Genomic DNA, 16,032 nt, shown 5'->3' on the forward strand with positions numbered 1-16,032 from the left:
AAAGTTCAATTCTGTCAACTTTTTGTTATCGACACTATGACTTTTACTAATTACTCTCTCCATCCCACGATTATAAGAGTTACTACTATATAATATGCCATATTCAACCAACTTATTTCACTTATATTTTATTATAAATCTAATATATATAAATGTAACTTACATTTTATTAAATTATTCAATCCATTTTTCTTTACCTTTCCTAAAATCTGTAACCAAATCAAATAGTAAAATATATATTATGGGACGGAGGAGGAACTGAATAAAAATCATAGCTCTATTTATAAGTATCAAACAAAATAGTAAAAAATAATAATAATGGTATGCTACATACTCCTCTCAAACGATCTTGATTTAACATAAACAACACAGTAACATGTAAATTAGAATTCAGCCACAGCTTTTTAAAATTAACAATAAAAATCCAACTTCAAATTCCAACCCTTTGAAGAAATGGTTGTTTTTACTAGTATTATCAAATGATGAATCAATCTTCAGTTTCTTCTCTTTCTCTTAGCACAGCACCAAAATTCTGCACCAACAAGTCCACAACCAATGGAACCAACTGATCAAATGGCACACCCTTTTTGTACACATCTCCCAAATGCGAGTCGCTCCCGATTCGGCCGCCAAGGAACACGTCGGCCCCCTCGACCACCTTCCCGCTCGCATCCCTCGTCATGCACCCCATGAACCCGATATCCGCCACCTGCACCTGCCCGCACGTGTTGGGGCACCCGGTCCAGTGCATCCTCACGGGCCTCGTGACCGAGACAAGGCTCCCCACCTCCTCGGCCACCTTCAACGCACGTGCCTTGGTCTCTATGATGGCCTGCCCACAGAACTGGCTGCCAGTGCAGGCCACCAGGCCCTTCATCAGGATCGGCGGCTCAGGGGAGAACCTCTCGGCGAGGAGAGGCTCCCCAAGCAGAGCCTCTAGGTTGGAGTTGAGGATGTTTGGTATGATGATGTTTTGCTCAACCGTGAGCCTCAGCTCGCCCGATCCGTATTTTTCAGCCAAGCGTGCGAGCTCATCCATGTCATCAGCCAGAAGGCGCCCAACGGGGATATGCACGCCCACGAAGCAGTACCCTTCTTGCTTCTGAGGATGCGCCCCGAAGTAGTCCCTTCGCTCCCATTCGCTGTCGACCAGATCTTCGGGCGACGCCCTCTCCAAACTCGCCTCGGGCATCCTCTTCACCACCTCCTCCCTGAACTTTTCAATCCCCTGCATCCATACAAATTTGTAGTTATTAAAAGGCATTATCACAATTGTAGTAATGAGGATGACTCACAAGTTCATCAATCAACCACATCATTCTTGTCTTCTGCCGGTTGCCTCTGAAGCCGAGGTCCCTGAAGGTCTCGAGGATCGCCCTGCAGACGGGGACGACATCATCACCAGGGACCCAGGCATCAAGAGGGATGGCCTCAGCGCATCTCTTGGCGCTGAAGAACCCTCCAACGAGAAGATTAAACCCGAAACGCCCATCTTTTGTCGCCGGCATGTATGCAAGGTCGTTTATGTGCGGATGCTCGTACAGGTCGTGCGATCCGATCACACACACGTTCCACTTCCTCGGCCTGCAATCACCATTTCATAAACCACCAACCAACTAAACACACACACACACACACATTCCACTTCAATTACACAATGTGAAGAGCACATATATAGCTTACAAGTTGGTGAAAGAGGGATTTCCGAGGGAATTAGCAGTGATGTACTGAGAGAGAAGGTTGTTGTAAGGCCTAGTGTCGACGATCTCATGAGGATCAATCCCGGCAAGAGGGTTCCCCACAGGGTTCCTGACGTTGTCCATCCCGCTCTGCAGGCTAGTCAACCCGACTTCCTCAAGGCCTCTCAAGATCTCAGGGACATCGGCTAGAACAACGCCCCGGATTTGCCAGTTCTGCCTAGTGGTAATATCAGCACAGCCATCCTCCCCATACTTCCTTATCACACTCGCCAGATACCTCGTCTGAGCACTCGTTGTCACCCCATTCGGCAGCTTCAGCCTCATCATGAATCTACCATCTGATGTATATACATTTTATAATGAATAGATACAGTAAACCAAAAAAAACCCAAAATCTCCCTAGCTCGACATAAAAAAAAACGAGAAATTTCAGCTAAAAGTGAGAATGGGAGATTTACAGGTATGCTTCCTCCTGTGGAAAAGGCCGAGCCATTTGAGTCTGACATCAACATCATCCTTAGTAAGCTTGGACTTGTCGAGCTCTTCAATGGAGATTTTAGAGAGCTCTTCGATTCCGTTTTCCATGAACAATTTCATTGGCTCCTTCTCGATCTTCACCTTCTCCTGAGGATTTATCCCCTGCCTGAACTTCTCCTTCAGCACGAAGTACCCATCTTTCTCCTCCACCCTCGGCTCCAGCCTCGCGGCATCCGCCTCCGCCGCTGGGGGAGCCGCCGGAGTGGCTTGAGCCCTCACATTCTTGAACCTATTGCCACCAATCGGCAGTGCCGATGGCGCCGGGAACTTGACGTGAAGTGATGACATTATGGCAGCGGCGGAGGAGATGGTGGTGAGTGGATTATAAGAGGCGTGTGGATGAATTGATCAACTGTTTTTGGACTCTTGAACATTGCTAAAGGTCGTTTCTTTAGTGACAGTTGGTGTCATGTTACGGAAATGCCCTTTGGCCCGCGGCTGTGTAGCGTGTGGTGATGGGGGTGTTTTGGGAAGTAATGGATAGTTTTAGATAAGGAGTTTAATGTAAGCCTTTGATTTGGAAATAAAGGTCTTTTGGCGCTATGTTTGGTATGTATGTTTTCCCTCTCTATCAACTCTTCCATTCAAAATGTCAATATTTTTTTATCGTACAGATTTTTAAGAGTTTTTAGCTGGAATAAGTAGAGTTGAAAAAAAAAATAATAGTTGAATATTTTAATGGAGAGATGATTTATTTCCACATATAGAAAGTGAACATCTTAAATGTGACAAATTAAAAGAAAATGTGAATATTTTGAATGAAATGGAGGAAGTAAGATATTGTTGTCAAGGAAGATGACTCATGTGATCGGAGCTATTGGACATGGGGTTGATCGTGATTCGGAAAACTAAAGTTCTTGCAAAAATGAGGTCATGTACATAAAACATTTTTTGAGTTATAATTAAGTAGATTGTACATTATATAGTAATTATTTTGAAAATAGAACAGATGATATTTTTTAAATGGATCAAAATGACTAAGTGGATGGCAGTTGTACGGCTATTTCATTCTCATTTCAGTATCTAAAACTAAAAGCAACATACAGTTCATTTCATTTTCAAAACCAGAATTTCTATTATCTATATATTTCAATCATTTTCTTTTTCAATTTCGTTTAGCCATGTTTAGGATCCAGCCATGATTAATGATTTAACCATCAACACGCCAAAACATGTCAAAAGACCATCTTAGTTTCCCCAAATTCAATCATTTTTCTATAGTGAACACACAAAATTAGTATATACACCATTTATCAAGACCTAATTTCAAGGTTCAAACATCATGTACAATCCCCATCTTTCGCCCCCTCTAAACTCAAAAACGAACACGACACCCGCCGGGAACGAAAAGTGGAGGCTTGGAGCAATAAACCCTATAGTCAGCCATCCTACAAAACTTCAAGGGCAGGGAGAGAGGAGAAGAGAGTAGTTGCCCTACCTAAGATTGCGTTTCTGGATGCTCCGTGTCACAACCTATACAAATATCACCTCAAACTTGGCGCACGGATGACTCTCTATGTGCTTCCTCAGATCCGAACTGTGGTTGAGTTTGAAGGTGTACAATCCTTGCCTCGCTGTCAGCCCGACCGGGTAAATCTTGTAGAGTTTAAGATCATTCCCACCTCTTATGCTCTCTGGCCTCTCACTTTTCCAGATAGGAACGTGTTTAAGCGATGTAAACTTTTGCACAATGGCAGAGGATAGGGCTTCGATAGTCAATTTGTCCGACCTGTATTAAGATATATACCAACGAGTCGAGCTGAATGATATGACTATCACTAGGATACGCAAAATGCAGAAATAATGAGAAAACAAACTCCCAATCGCACACGAACAATACACACCTTAGGAAAATGGATTCCATATGAAACCTCCCTCTTTCCCTGACGTATATGTGGTATGTAGTTCTTGAGCCACGAGTACACTTGCAGGGACGGTTTTGAAATTCTGGACGGTTTTCTTCTTTTTCTTGGATTTTGGTAGCCAGGAAAATGCATAGACGGCATGATGAGTGTACTGCAGCCATATCAACAAGGGCCTTGAAGGAATCGGATGGTCCCTCATATTTCCACCTAAACAAAAATAACCAATAGGAGAAAAGGGTCCCTAAGCATGTCGAAAGCTATGCCAAGAGGAAGCAAATATTAAACTTGTTAGGAATAAGATACAGACCTCAATGATTCATTAAATGCACCCTCATTGCCAGCGAGGTATTTCATTCTCTTGGCAATGGAATCTACATCTGTGAGCCCCTTGATAAGCAGCAATGAACCAGGACCAGGGGAGAAATGTTGGATATTAGGGGCGCCAATCACCACAGGGATAGCGCCTGCCATGTACTAGCAGTTCCCTTTATCAGACAATTGCATCGTCAAATCCAAAATCAAAGCCAATCCAATAGAATCTTAAGCAAGGATTAAGCTTGTTCAAAAGGCTTAAGCTTATAGTAGTGTAAAACATGCATGTATCAACCTCTCAATTCAGTGTCTTTCATGGCACATTAAACCGTCTTAACTTACAGAATTGCACATAAACATACTGCTGTATGTATCATAAATCCAACTGTGTGTGTCTATTATATTTTGTTGGTATGTGGGGGATTTATAAGTTCTTAAAAGGTATAACAGCAAAGGCCTATTTACAAACAAAAAATTCATCAGTAAATGTAATATTTAACCTGCAACAAGAGATTGGAAGAACTTTTCAGTAACATAATCCTCCTCGTTCGAGTTCTCAAAAGCCAAGCTAAACTTATAATGCTTCAATGCTTCCACTTTATCAACTGAAAATATGAGAAAAGAAAGATTTTCATACATAACTTGGCAGTTGGCACTTAAAAAAACAAAATTTAATTTCACACATAGGGCGGAACTGAGGTGATGTATCACCTTTTCCATCACGATTTCGACGGCAAGCTCCATAAGAATCAATTTTGACGTTTTCTTTCTCAAGTTCGATCAACGCTTGCAGCCGGAAGTTCATAGCACCACAGTTAGAAATGAAAGCAGCAGCAACAGCACTTGCAATTTTTGGTTGAACCGGAGCCATTATATCGTATACAGCCTAGGAAAAGTATCCCACTGGCACATCCGATGAAAGACTGGTTGTCATTACAATGTCATATCCCCGACTGTAACATAGGAAACACACACCACAACCAAATTAGTGCACGGACAAATACGGATGTCGGTGATCTACTTGTGTGTATATCTCATGAATGAAACAACAGAACTGACTTTTTTTTGCATAATTATGTATCTAGAATAACTAAATTTATGGCAGCAAAAAAAAAGAAATTTCAATGTCTGAAAATCGATGGAATATTGGAAATTGTTGTTGATAGTAAAGGAAATGAATAAGAGGCAAAAGCAACCACTTTTGTGCTTACCCACCGTCGTGCCGCCAATATTATTCTCAGGATAATATGTGGCGGCTTCCATTGACCTAAGCACGGCAGCAGTGCCAGATGACTGAGGAGTTCCAAATCCAGCATCAGGTTTCTTACTGGATTCATCCCCAAACTTACATCCAAAGCCACAGGTCATAATTCCCTACACACCGTACTATTTAAGTCGAGAAACAGAATTTGTTGCACTAGAATTTAAAAAACAATCTAAAGCTAAAGAAACTACACACAAGATTTAAGGCAAATCAAAGATTTCCACTCTGAATTGCTCATAGCTAATTCACATTCCAGTTTATCCAATATAGTAAAATCAATAATCTCAAAACCTGTCTGCAATACAATTCTGATCCTTACAATAAATGATCAACAAACATGAGCACACATTCTAGATTACGCATAACACCTACCCATTTAAAAATAAAAAAAAAATAAAAGAAAAATCACCTCTTCAGCCCCATTTACCAAAATTGGGTCTTTATCGAAATCCCTAGAATAAGGCACGGAGTCCTTCTCCAACCATGCTTCACAGCCCACGAGTCGGCATTCTTCACCACATCGAGACGGCCCAGAAACGTAATCTCCCCTATCACCACAAGACCCACCAAAACGGGGAGAAAATTCGACCATTTATTCTTCTTTAGAGACGCAGACGATGGCGATGAATACGACGATGGGATGTCCAGATTGGGCTTCGGATGTTGAATCAAGTTAGCAGTAGCCATAAACTTGAATCGTTAAGGGGGAAATTTTGATCTTTCACGAAATGAAATATAGGAGGAGGAGGAGGAGGAGGAGGAGGAGAAGGAGAGGGAGAGGGATTAAATGTTTTGTCATTTTTCTTGTGTCAAAAATATTCTTATCAAATTAAACCCAACTACTAAAATATTCTTATCAAATTAAACCTAACTACTAACATATGAAATCATATGACTAAAAACACGAAAATTTCATGGCCAGAAATGAGTGAGTGAACCCAAATTACTACTACTACTATTTACGTGAATTATGCCTCTGATTTAATATAGAATTGTGGAGTTTGAAAAAAAAATTGAAATCTCTAAAAAATAGTGCTTCAGTCGTTTAAACTAATATTGCATTGATAAATCAGCATACTTGCCACGATATTATATGAAATGACCAAATAATTCAGAAGCAAATAATAGACTTGACTTCAGAGGCAAGAATTCCCAACTAAAACAAAAGCTGAGAACCTCCTCCATGTATACAATTACACAATTTATGAGCAGAATTTAAATCCAGTAATCATTCCAATGAAAAATCTAAAAGCTTGTATCGCATACATTCATGGAGTAAGCAAATACACAAGACTCCAACACTAAACTACATAGCTCACAAAATCGAAAGCAGGAGACGGATGTTCACCTAGACATCTACGTGCCATTTTATGTCTCCAACCACGTAACCTATAGTTCATCAGAGGGAGAAAGCAACTTCTTTACACAGGTAACTATACAGATCATTATACATCTGCATCTACATCTAAGTAGATGAGTTTGCGAAGGCACAAAGGTTCAGTTCCTATTAGTCTACTGCGAGAAACGGTATAGGTCTTAGTTTTGGGGTATCAAAATGCCACAGGATCCCATCCTTCACTATCAGTTGACATGGACTCAGCTTTATATGTTACCTCGATTATGCAATGCTAGGGGAAACTTGAAATCTTGCACCTCTTTTGAATCTTCACGATCCTCTTTAATAGTACCGTCTGTAGCGGCTCCCATGTGAAACACAAGCCTCAAAGTTTCAAGACAGATTCATAATGAGAAATCCTTTGACATTATGTGTAATCTGCTTGATGCCATTCCTTTAAAGGCACAATCTGCAAAAACAGGCACTGGGGTCAAGAAGTGAACCAAGATTCTTTTTGTAAATAGACTTGCAAAGCAGAATTCAATTCTACACATTACTTGATCCTGATGTGATCCATCTAAAGCTATCTTCAACCTTTTTGCTTGAGACTTGGAATTTTAGCGTATTTTGATTATCTTCATCCAAAAAATTCTGACCTGTCCCCTCTGTAGGAAAACATAATAATGTGAATGAAAATGATGATGTGATAAAGGCAAAGGGTGATCTATACAGACTGATACGTGCTCTTTCCAACTATTTCTTGAATTTGCGCACACACATCTACACATGCACACACACAAACCGCAAACAGTTAACTGAATTGGGGGGCGGTGGTGGACACTGGTTATTACTTTACAGTGGCTGTGGAGCAAAAAGGGTAATGCATTAAACTTATGAATTTGTTTTTGGTCACGAATCAAACCTCAATTCAAATACAAAGGGAGAAAACTGTAATTATCTCTTTTTTAACAATTCGAAAAACTCAAGAGAGGCCAAGTTATGGCAATGATGGTTTTGGATTACCTCTACTGAAGTCATTATGTCCTCTGAACATGTTCGTGTTCCATGAGATATCACCCCTTCCCCTTGTTTCCTTGTCCTAATAAGCTTCAAGGATATGGGCACTTTACTTAGTGATGGATGACAGTGCACACCTCCATGCTTGGAATGGCGTGAAGTACTACCGTGAATATGCTCACCCGCTGCACACCTACTTTTTTGCCAACATCTATTATGCAAAACATCATACTGGCATAAGACAAAAGTAACAACTATGTTTAGTTTTGTACAGTTAGCCAGGACCCATGATTATTATATTCAATGCATTAAGTTTCATGAACCTGATACGAAGCATTGTTAACATTGATGAACTGATTTATGCCTCTCAGATTGTGCACAGAGCATCGTGCAACCACAGATTTTGATTGGTACAGTGATACGATCATATCTATCATATCTCTTAGGATCTTCTAATTATTTAGTTTTCCCTTATTCACCATATCTTTCCCATATTTGTTTAGATATTTGTTTCTTGTTCATTAAGTTAGAGTAGTAGTATTCTAGTATTATAAATAGGAGAACTTGTTATCATTCTAATCATTCAATGAATATATATTATTTTCCACAAACTTGTCTTGAGTAACAAGAATATCATATTTCGTTTCCAAATTGTTGTTCATCGGAGAACTTCCGAAAATCAGCAATTCGTGAGCTTTCCTTCGAGCACGTCGAAGGTTTGATCACCTTATCTCTCCGAGAAGTTAGCCATCCGGCCTCGTTACGGAGAACGTCCGTAACAACTGGTGCTTTCATCCCGTGCTCATCCTCCGTCTTCGTTCATCCGTATCCCCAAATTATTTCCCAGCCCCCGTCGAAAAAAAAAAGAAAAAAAAAAGAAAGAAAAACAATCAGCCGCAGCTCCACCACCACGGCCACACCTAATCCTCCATATTCTTTCATCCCGAAACTCATCATTATCTGTGAAAACGAAATCTAATGGAGTCCGAAGTGCCGGTGACTGAAACACTGCAATTGGGGCCGATGCGTCAGCGGAATATCGGCGAGATTGGAGGTAGGCCTCAATCGACGGACCCGATCACGCTAGGGTTTGAGCAATTGAACGCGCGCTTCGATAAGATGGATCGCCGGGTCGCAAACTTGGAACGACGCGCTGATTGGGACAAGCGGCATCGGCGTTACACCCAGCCTACGTACCGGCGGCCACAACACCACCAGTCGGACAGGTACACACCGTCGCCTCCATATCAGCCGGATAGACGCCGCCCGTACCACCTCCACCAAACTCGTTATCAACTGCCCGAGCACTATCATCCCTTCGACTATGGACCGCCACCAACGTACAGGGGGTTCCCGCTTCGTCAATTTCTGCAGCTGCAGAACGAGCCTTCTCGCCAACCATCCTGTTGGGACCCGCCGGGCGCTGGGGTGTCGATGGGTAACCTGGATTATGAAGAGATCGCATCCATATATTACCCTGATTATGATTGTGACTCTGTTGGATACGGTGAGGACGCTGATGTCCACCACGACCGATCGAGCAACTCACAACTAACTGTCATTGTTGTCCCGCCACCACCACCACAACGCTCGTCATCTTGCTTGAGCATGACAAGCCACTGCCGTGCAGCAGCGTCACTGCCCGCTGTAGCTGCTGTCCCATCTTCGAATCTGCCCCCAACAGTTCCGTCTTGCAGCCCCGACGACGACAGCGGAGGGGAAGGCGGATTGTTAGATGAACTGCCTCCACCAGCTATGATCTCTCCGCCGTGCAGCCCCTATATCAGTGGAGAGGAAGAAACATTGTTAGATGGCGACGAGGAGGTTGATTCCATTGAGGAAGTGAAGAAGGTCGTCGCATCTCTCGATGCTGCTCGAATGACATCTCCCGATGTTGTTGGGAATTGTTTTAGTGAAAATGGTGGTGCTTATCTGTGTGCATTAGTTGGAAATAAAGTTGCACCGTCCTTTCCAATACATTTGAAAGAGATTGCCTTTATCTATGGGGATTTGCATGTTAGGGATGCTACACGTCTGAATCCTCGATCAACATCGCTCGACACCGATGCGAGGTTGATCCCTCCGCGCAATGACACGTCATGTTTGAGCATTCTTGGAAGCGTTGACAAGCTTTTTGTTTTGGCATGGAATTTTTCTAACCACAGTGGGTCTCCTTTGTTGATTTTTGATGGAGGTGATAAAGGGAGATATTCAGTTGTTCGATATGTGTTTGATCCAGGAGGAGACGCCTCGCCAAAGCTTTTGCTTTCAACTCTCGTCGTTGCTTTGTGGTTTCCACCTTGAGGACAAGGTGGATTTCAACCGTGGGGGAGTTGATACGATCATATCTATCATATCTCTTAGGATCTTCTAATTATTTAGTTTTCCCTTATTCACCATATCTTTCCCATATTTGTTTAGATATTTGTTTCTTGTTCATTAAGTTAGAGTAGTAGTATTCTAGTATTATAAATAGGAGAACTTGTTATCATTCTAATCATTCAATGAATATATATTATTTTCCACAAACTTGTCTTGAGTAACAAGAATATCATATTTCGTTTCCAAATTGTTGTTCATCGGAGAACGTCCGAAAATCAGCAATTCGTGAGCTTTCCTTCGAGCACGTCGAAGGTTTGATCACCTTATCTCTCCGAGAAGTTAGCCATCCGGCCTCGTTACGGAGAACGTCCGTAACATACAGCTGTTCAACAAACGACATTTCCAAATGATAGAGATATGAATTGTGTTTCTCATTTGTCCATGCTGTGCATTCATCCTGCAGTCAGCGAAATTGAGAGACAGTTAGAGCACCCGCAACGCGGGCCGTGGGCATTCCGCGTTTCGTTCCTTCGGAACGAAACCGTAGCGGAACGCGTTTCGTCGCGGCTCCGTTCCCATGCCGTCCCGGGTGCCGTCGGCACGAGACGCGGCACGGTCCGTGCCGCCACGCGCTTCGGCGACGTGGCTCGCCCTGCGTCGTGCGTGACGCCCACTCGCCGGCCCGCGAGTGGGCGTCGTCACGCTGACGCAATAAATTCATTTTTTTTAAATGAATTTTTAAAAAAATATTTTTTATTTATAAAAATTGTTTTTTATATTTAAAAACAATTTTTACAAATAAATGAATACTAGAAATTCGTATTAGCCCATATATATTTGATGGGCTTGCGAATTTATGAAACTCATTCTTGGTTATCTCTATTTTATAGAGACATCCTTGAATGTTTTATGTTCCACTTTCGATGTGGGACAAACTCATTCTTGGTTATCTCTATTTTATAGAGACTTCCTTGAATGTTTTATGTTCCACTTTCGATGTGGGACAAACTCATTCTTGGTTATCTCTATTTTATAGAGACATCCTTGAATGTTTTATGTTCCACTTTCGATGTGGGACAAACTCATTCTTGATTATCTCTATTTTATAGAGACATCCTTGAATGTTTTATATTCCACTTTCGATGTGGGACAAACTCATTCTTGGTTGTCTCTATTTTATAGAGACATCCTTGAATGTTTTATGTTCCACTTTCGATGTGGGACAAACTCATTCTTGGTTGTCTCTATAAAATTGTATTTTAAATTATGTCATTTTTTATTTTTTTAGGATTTTCATTATGTCTTTTTCTTTTTTTTGAATTTTAAGTTGTAATGTTATTTTAATTTTAATGAAGTGTGTTTGTTTTAATTGAATTGGGTTGGAAATAAAAATAAAATATGAAATTGAATGAATAGTAATTTAAGGAACGGTTAAGGAACGGAGGGTTGCAGGTTCCGTTCCTTAGTTAAGGAATGGAGTAAAAAAGTACAGTGGGGCCCTCAAATAGTGGTTTAAGGAACGGTATAGGAACGGTATAGGAACAGCGTTGTGGATGGCCTTATGGACTCAAAAGAACAACACCTGTGAGCATATTAAATACTAATAGAAATTCACGGGTTCCATCCTAAAACCAATTGGTGGCATATGAAGCCACCAAACTGTCGACCCTTTCTTCCCACGAACTGGCTCGAACGTGACATGTAATTTGAAAAGAGACGGTATGCTAATCACTACTATATACTCCATCAAATTTAAGCTTATGATCCAAATATCATAATCACCAAATCAAATTCAGATTTTCACTAGCCAGAAATGATATACGCATGATAAGAGAAACTAAAAGGCTTCTATAACAGCTTATGTTTAAGATACATGAACATTGTTCTGTAACAGTCTTGTAACATAATTCAACACTGAAAATAATTTCTTCCTTCGTACTCCATACAGCACAATTATTACAGAGCCGATATTATTTCTTTCCGTTTATGAATTAAATCAACAATCGAGCTTGCCTCGCAAACGAAAATCTAACATTTACATATATAACACCCACACCAATCCACTGAACACAGGATTCTGCAATTAAGCCTCAATAATTACTTCATCTAGCAGCCTCATAATCGAGAGAAAGAGAGCGCAGAAAGTTACGGAAATCGAGAGAAGAAAAAGAGGAGTTACCAGCGTCACAATCAAGCGGCGGTCGGAAACTGTATGTAGAGATCAAGCAGAAGAAAAAATTCAAAGGGAAGGAAAAAGGAAAAGAACCCTCTGCCAAAATTTTGAATACAGCTCCACATGGAGACGCTTTTACACGTGTCAATAGTCGCCTCTGAGTGCCACGTCAGACAGAGGTTGATGAATATCTACAACTATCGCCAGCGCATCATGATGTTTGCTGCTTGCCACTATTATTTTTTATTATTATTATTTTGTAGTGTGTAAGAAATTATTTGTATTTCCATTTTGTAATTAATTACAATTGATTTTGATGGCAATTTTGCGAAGAGAGGTAATAAATTAACAAAACTTGTATACACAACATTGGAAATTTTAGGTATTTTATATATATAATATATTAATGATGACGAAATATCACATATTTACCCTTTAATAACTATTTAGGAAAAGATTAAGTTTCTTAATTAAATACTTATGGATATAAAGAAAGTATAATTCATTCTATCTTAAACCTACATAACTATAGCTAATTATAGCAAGACAGATCAAAACTAAAAAGATGGATTCATCACATTTTTCATCGTACATTTTTAAAATATTGGGCAAGTATTTCAATAATATTAAATTTCTTTTATTTCCTCAACACTTAAATGCTACAGTATCACACAATAATATTTAATGAATAGATTGACATATAGTAAAATTTTAGTCACTAAAAAAGAACGTCACATAAAAGAATCATTCAAGAAAACATGCACGTAGGAATCATTCATGTATGTTATTTTTAAGAGTGAATTACGTAAATAGTACATGATCTTTCACTTTCGCACATAAATATACCTGATATTTATTTTATATCGTTTTTTGTACCCCATGATAAAAATAACTATAGGTACCAAATATGTGATTTTTTTGTTATGAAGGATATTTTTGGAAATTTCAACTAAATAGAATCAAATATGTGATTTTTTTTATTCCTTTCTTATTTCTTTTTTTCTTCTTTGGTTTATTCTTCTTTCTTTTTCTTCATTTTCTTCTTTCTTTTTAGTATTTCATCTTCCTTTCTTCTATCTTTTCTCTCCTTAGTTTATGTTTCCTCTTTTTTCTTTTCTCTTCTTTTTCTTCTTTCTTTTTAGTGTTTTATACATACATCTAATTGCATTCATAATATAAATCAATAACAAAACACCTAATTAAATTAATTATTTAAAATAATTAAATCAATTGAATATTTTTAATTAAATTATTTATATTCTTCTTTCTTTTTAGTGTTTTAGACATACATCTAATTGCATTCATAATATAAATCAATAACAAAATGCCTAATTAAATTAATTATTTAAAGTAATAAAATCAGTTGAATATATTTAATTAAATGATTTATAATCATTTTAGGGTTGAAAGACCTAACTAAAAATATTCAACTCTTTATCATTATGAATACAATTCACAATTATAAATTTTGATTAAGACTATATTGATTTATTATTAATTTAATATAAAATAATAATTATTATTTATTAATTACTACTAGTTTTTACTATTATAACAATAATATTATTATAATAATTAAATATAATTATAACTATAATTATGATTAAATATATTTAAATGATATTATAAAATAAATTAATTATTAATTTATAACATCAAAATAATAATATTAATATTGATTAATAATAACAGTAAAAAGAGTGAGGAGAATGAGAGAAGATATTATAATATCACTTTTGACACTAGTTTTGTCAATGCCCAAAATATCTTTTATGACACAAATGGAAAAATGAATTTGTTTAGAGGGTATTTTGGGGTGAAAATTGCATCAGGTACCAAAAATGTGATTTATAGGTACCAAAAACGATATAAAATAAAGATCGGGTACCATTTATGTGCGAAAGCGAAAGATCAGGTACCATTTATATAGTTCACTCTATTTTTAATAGTTAATTTTTAATTTTTTTAAATAACCTTATTTTTGCCCTTTCTTAATGTATTAAAATATCCTTATGTATATTTTAGCTCCACCCATATAGAATTCCTGGCTTCGTCCCTGCATGCATGTACTCCATCCGTTCCATAGTAGTTGAGTCATTATTTCATTTTGGTAAGTTCCATAATAGGTCAGTCATTTTTTTTTAGTAAAAGTCAACATATTATACTAAACTATTATTATATTATAAATGAAAAATCAGTATTGAAAATATAATAGGAATATAATATCTGTGTGTACGTAGGTGTCATATTTAAATAACTAATGATGTGCATGGAGGTATAATATTAAAATTAATTTAATACCCATAAGCATAAATATATACGTACGATATATGTAGGATATGGAAGTATTTAAATAAAGTAGTTACAAACTCAAAATTAGGAAATGGATTAAACTAAAGATAGAATATCGTGTGTTTTCATTGTGATCAAAACAAAAATAATCTTCTAGAAAGTTTAGAGAAATGAAAGGTCGGTAAACGTGAGATAAATTTTTTTCAATAGGAATATTCTGGAAGTATGGAGATAAACATAAATAAACATATTTTAATGCATTAAAAAGCGAAATAAAGAATATTCTAGAGAATTGGACATCTTAATAAATAATCCCTCTTTTCCAGATAGTTTGTTCCATTTTTTCATTTCGTTCGTCCCACATAGTTTGTCTCATTTCACTTTTTATCGTATTTGATAGTGTACAATTCTCATCTTTTATAATTAAATTTAGAAAGGTCGTTTATTTGAGTAATAATGATCATGAGATTTTTATGGTATTTATTGATTATACATATATGTATAAAAGGTTGTGATTAAGTATAGTATAATACCATTGCTTATAAATATTATATATACCATTGCATTCGAATAAGAAAAAAGATTCATGTTATGATTTTTCTCCAAAACCCATCCAAACTGGAAGAGTGCGTAAATCACAAGAATAAGACTAACCACCACATACTTTCCCTCGCGCTGACGATCAAGCTCCACATAGCTGCGATCAGAAAAGAGGACGGCGGATGGAATTTGATAGGAAAGGGTGGAATTTTAGTTGCGGGAAAAGTAATTTTGATTTGCGAAGTTGAGTAGGAAAGAAGCTGGATGAAGTTTGCAGGTAGCATACTTTTATATATCATTTCCGGTTAAGAATAACCGCTATTGCGACTGTTAGGTGCGTTCGAGTCACTGTCGGTGACAGTTTTTTTTTCGTTATCTCATATAGGAATATAAATAACATTTGAATATTTGTAAGGAACAATGTTGCACTTCAACCCAAAGTATAGATATCTTGATTAAGTCACCTAGAACCGGGAAATAATTACACAAAGTTTTTTATTTCAAAAAAATATTGAAAACCGAAGGATAAAATTCAATACTTTAAAAGGGGGTTTATAGTTTTATAAAACAATGTGCAATAAACAAAAACTGAATACAAATGCATATATAACTACGAGTTTTCCTTCAAAAAATACTGAATCGATACAGTGAAAGCAAGCACCTTGAATTGGTTA

General features: G+C 37.9%; 1 protein-coding gene and 1 pseudogene across 1 annotated transcript; both read right to left on the reverse strand.

The window, feature by feature from the left end:
• Window positions 1–259: 259 nt before the first annotated feature.
• On the reverse strand, window positions 260–2,592 carry LOC121805322 (ferredoxin--nitrite reductase, chloroplastic-like). Its single transcript, XM_042205131.1, has 4 exons — window positions 2,159–2,592; window positions 1,684–2,038; window positions 1,296–1,584; window positions 260–1,228 (listed from the first exon to the last, which is right to left on the reverse strand). The coding sequence occupies exons 1-4, from the start codon at window positions 2,523–2,525 to the stop codon at window positions 488–490; spliced, it is 1,752 nt and encodes a 583-aa protein (XP_042061065.1). The 5' UTR covers window positions 2,526–2,592; the 3' UTR covers window positions 260–487.
• Window positions 2,593–3,429: 837 nt separating this feature from the next.
• Window positions 3,430–6,494, reverse strand: LOC121803158 (annotated as a pseudogene).
• Window positions 6,495–16,032: the final 9,538 nt, after the last annotated feature.

The sequence above is a fragment of the Salvia splendens genome, chromosome 5 (assembly GCF_004379255.2).
Source record: "Salvia splendens isolate huo1 chromosome 5, SspV2, whole genome shotgun sequence".
In the NCBI taxonomy this organism is placed as follows: Eukaryota; Viridiplantae; Streptophyta; class Magnoliopsida; order Lamiales; family Lamiaceae; genus Salvia; species Salvia splendens.

Coding starts and splice junctions, on each gene's coding strand:
- LOC121805322 (XM_042205131.1), bottom strand. CDS start 2,525: ATGTCATCACTTCACGTCAAGTTCCCGGCGCCATCGGCACTGCCGATT. Junction 2,039..2,158: donor CCACAGGAGGAAGCATACCT/GTAAATCTCCCA, acceptor TATATACATCAG/ATGGTAGATTCATGATGAGG. Junction 1,585..1,683: donor AATCCCTCTTTCACCAACTT/GTAAGCTATATA, acceptor TGGTGATTGCAG/GCCGAGGAAGTGGAACGTGT.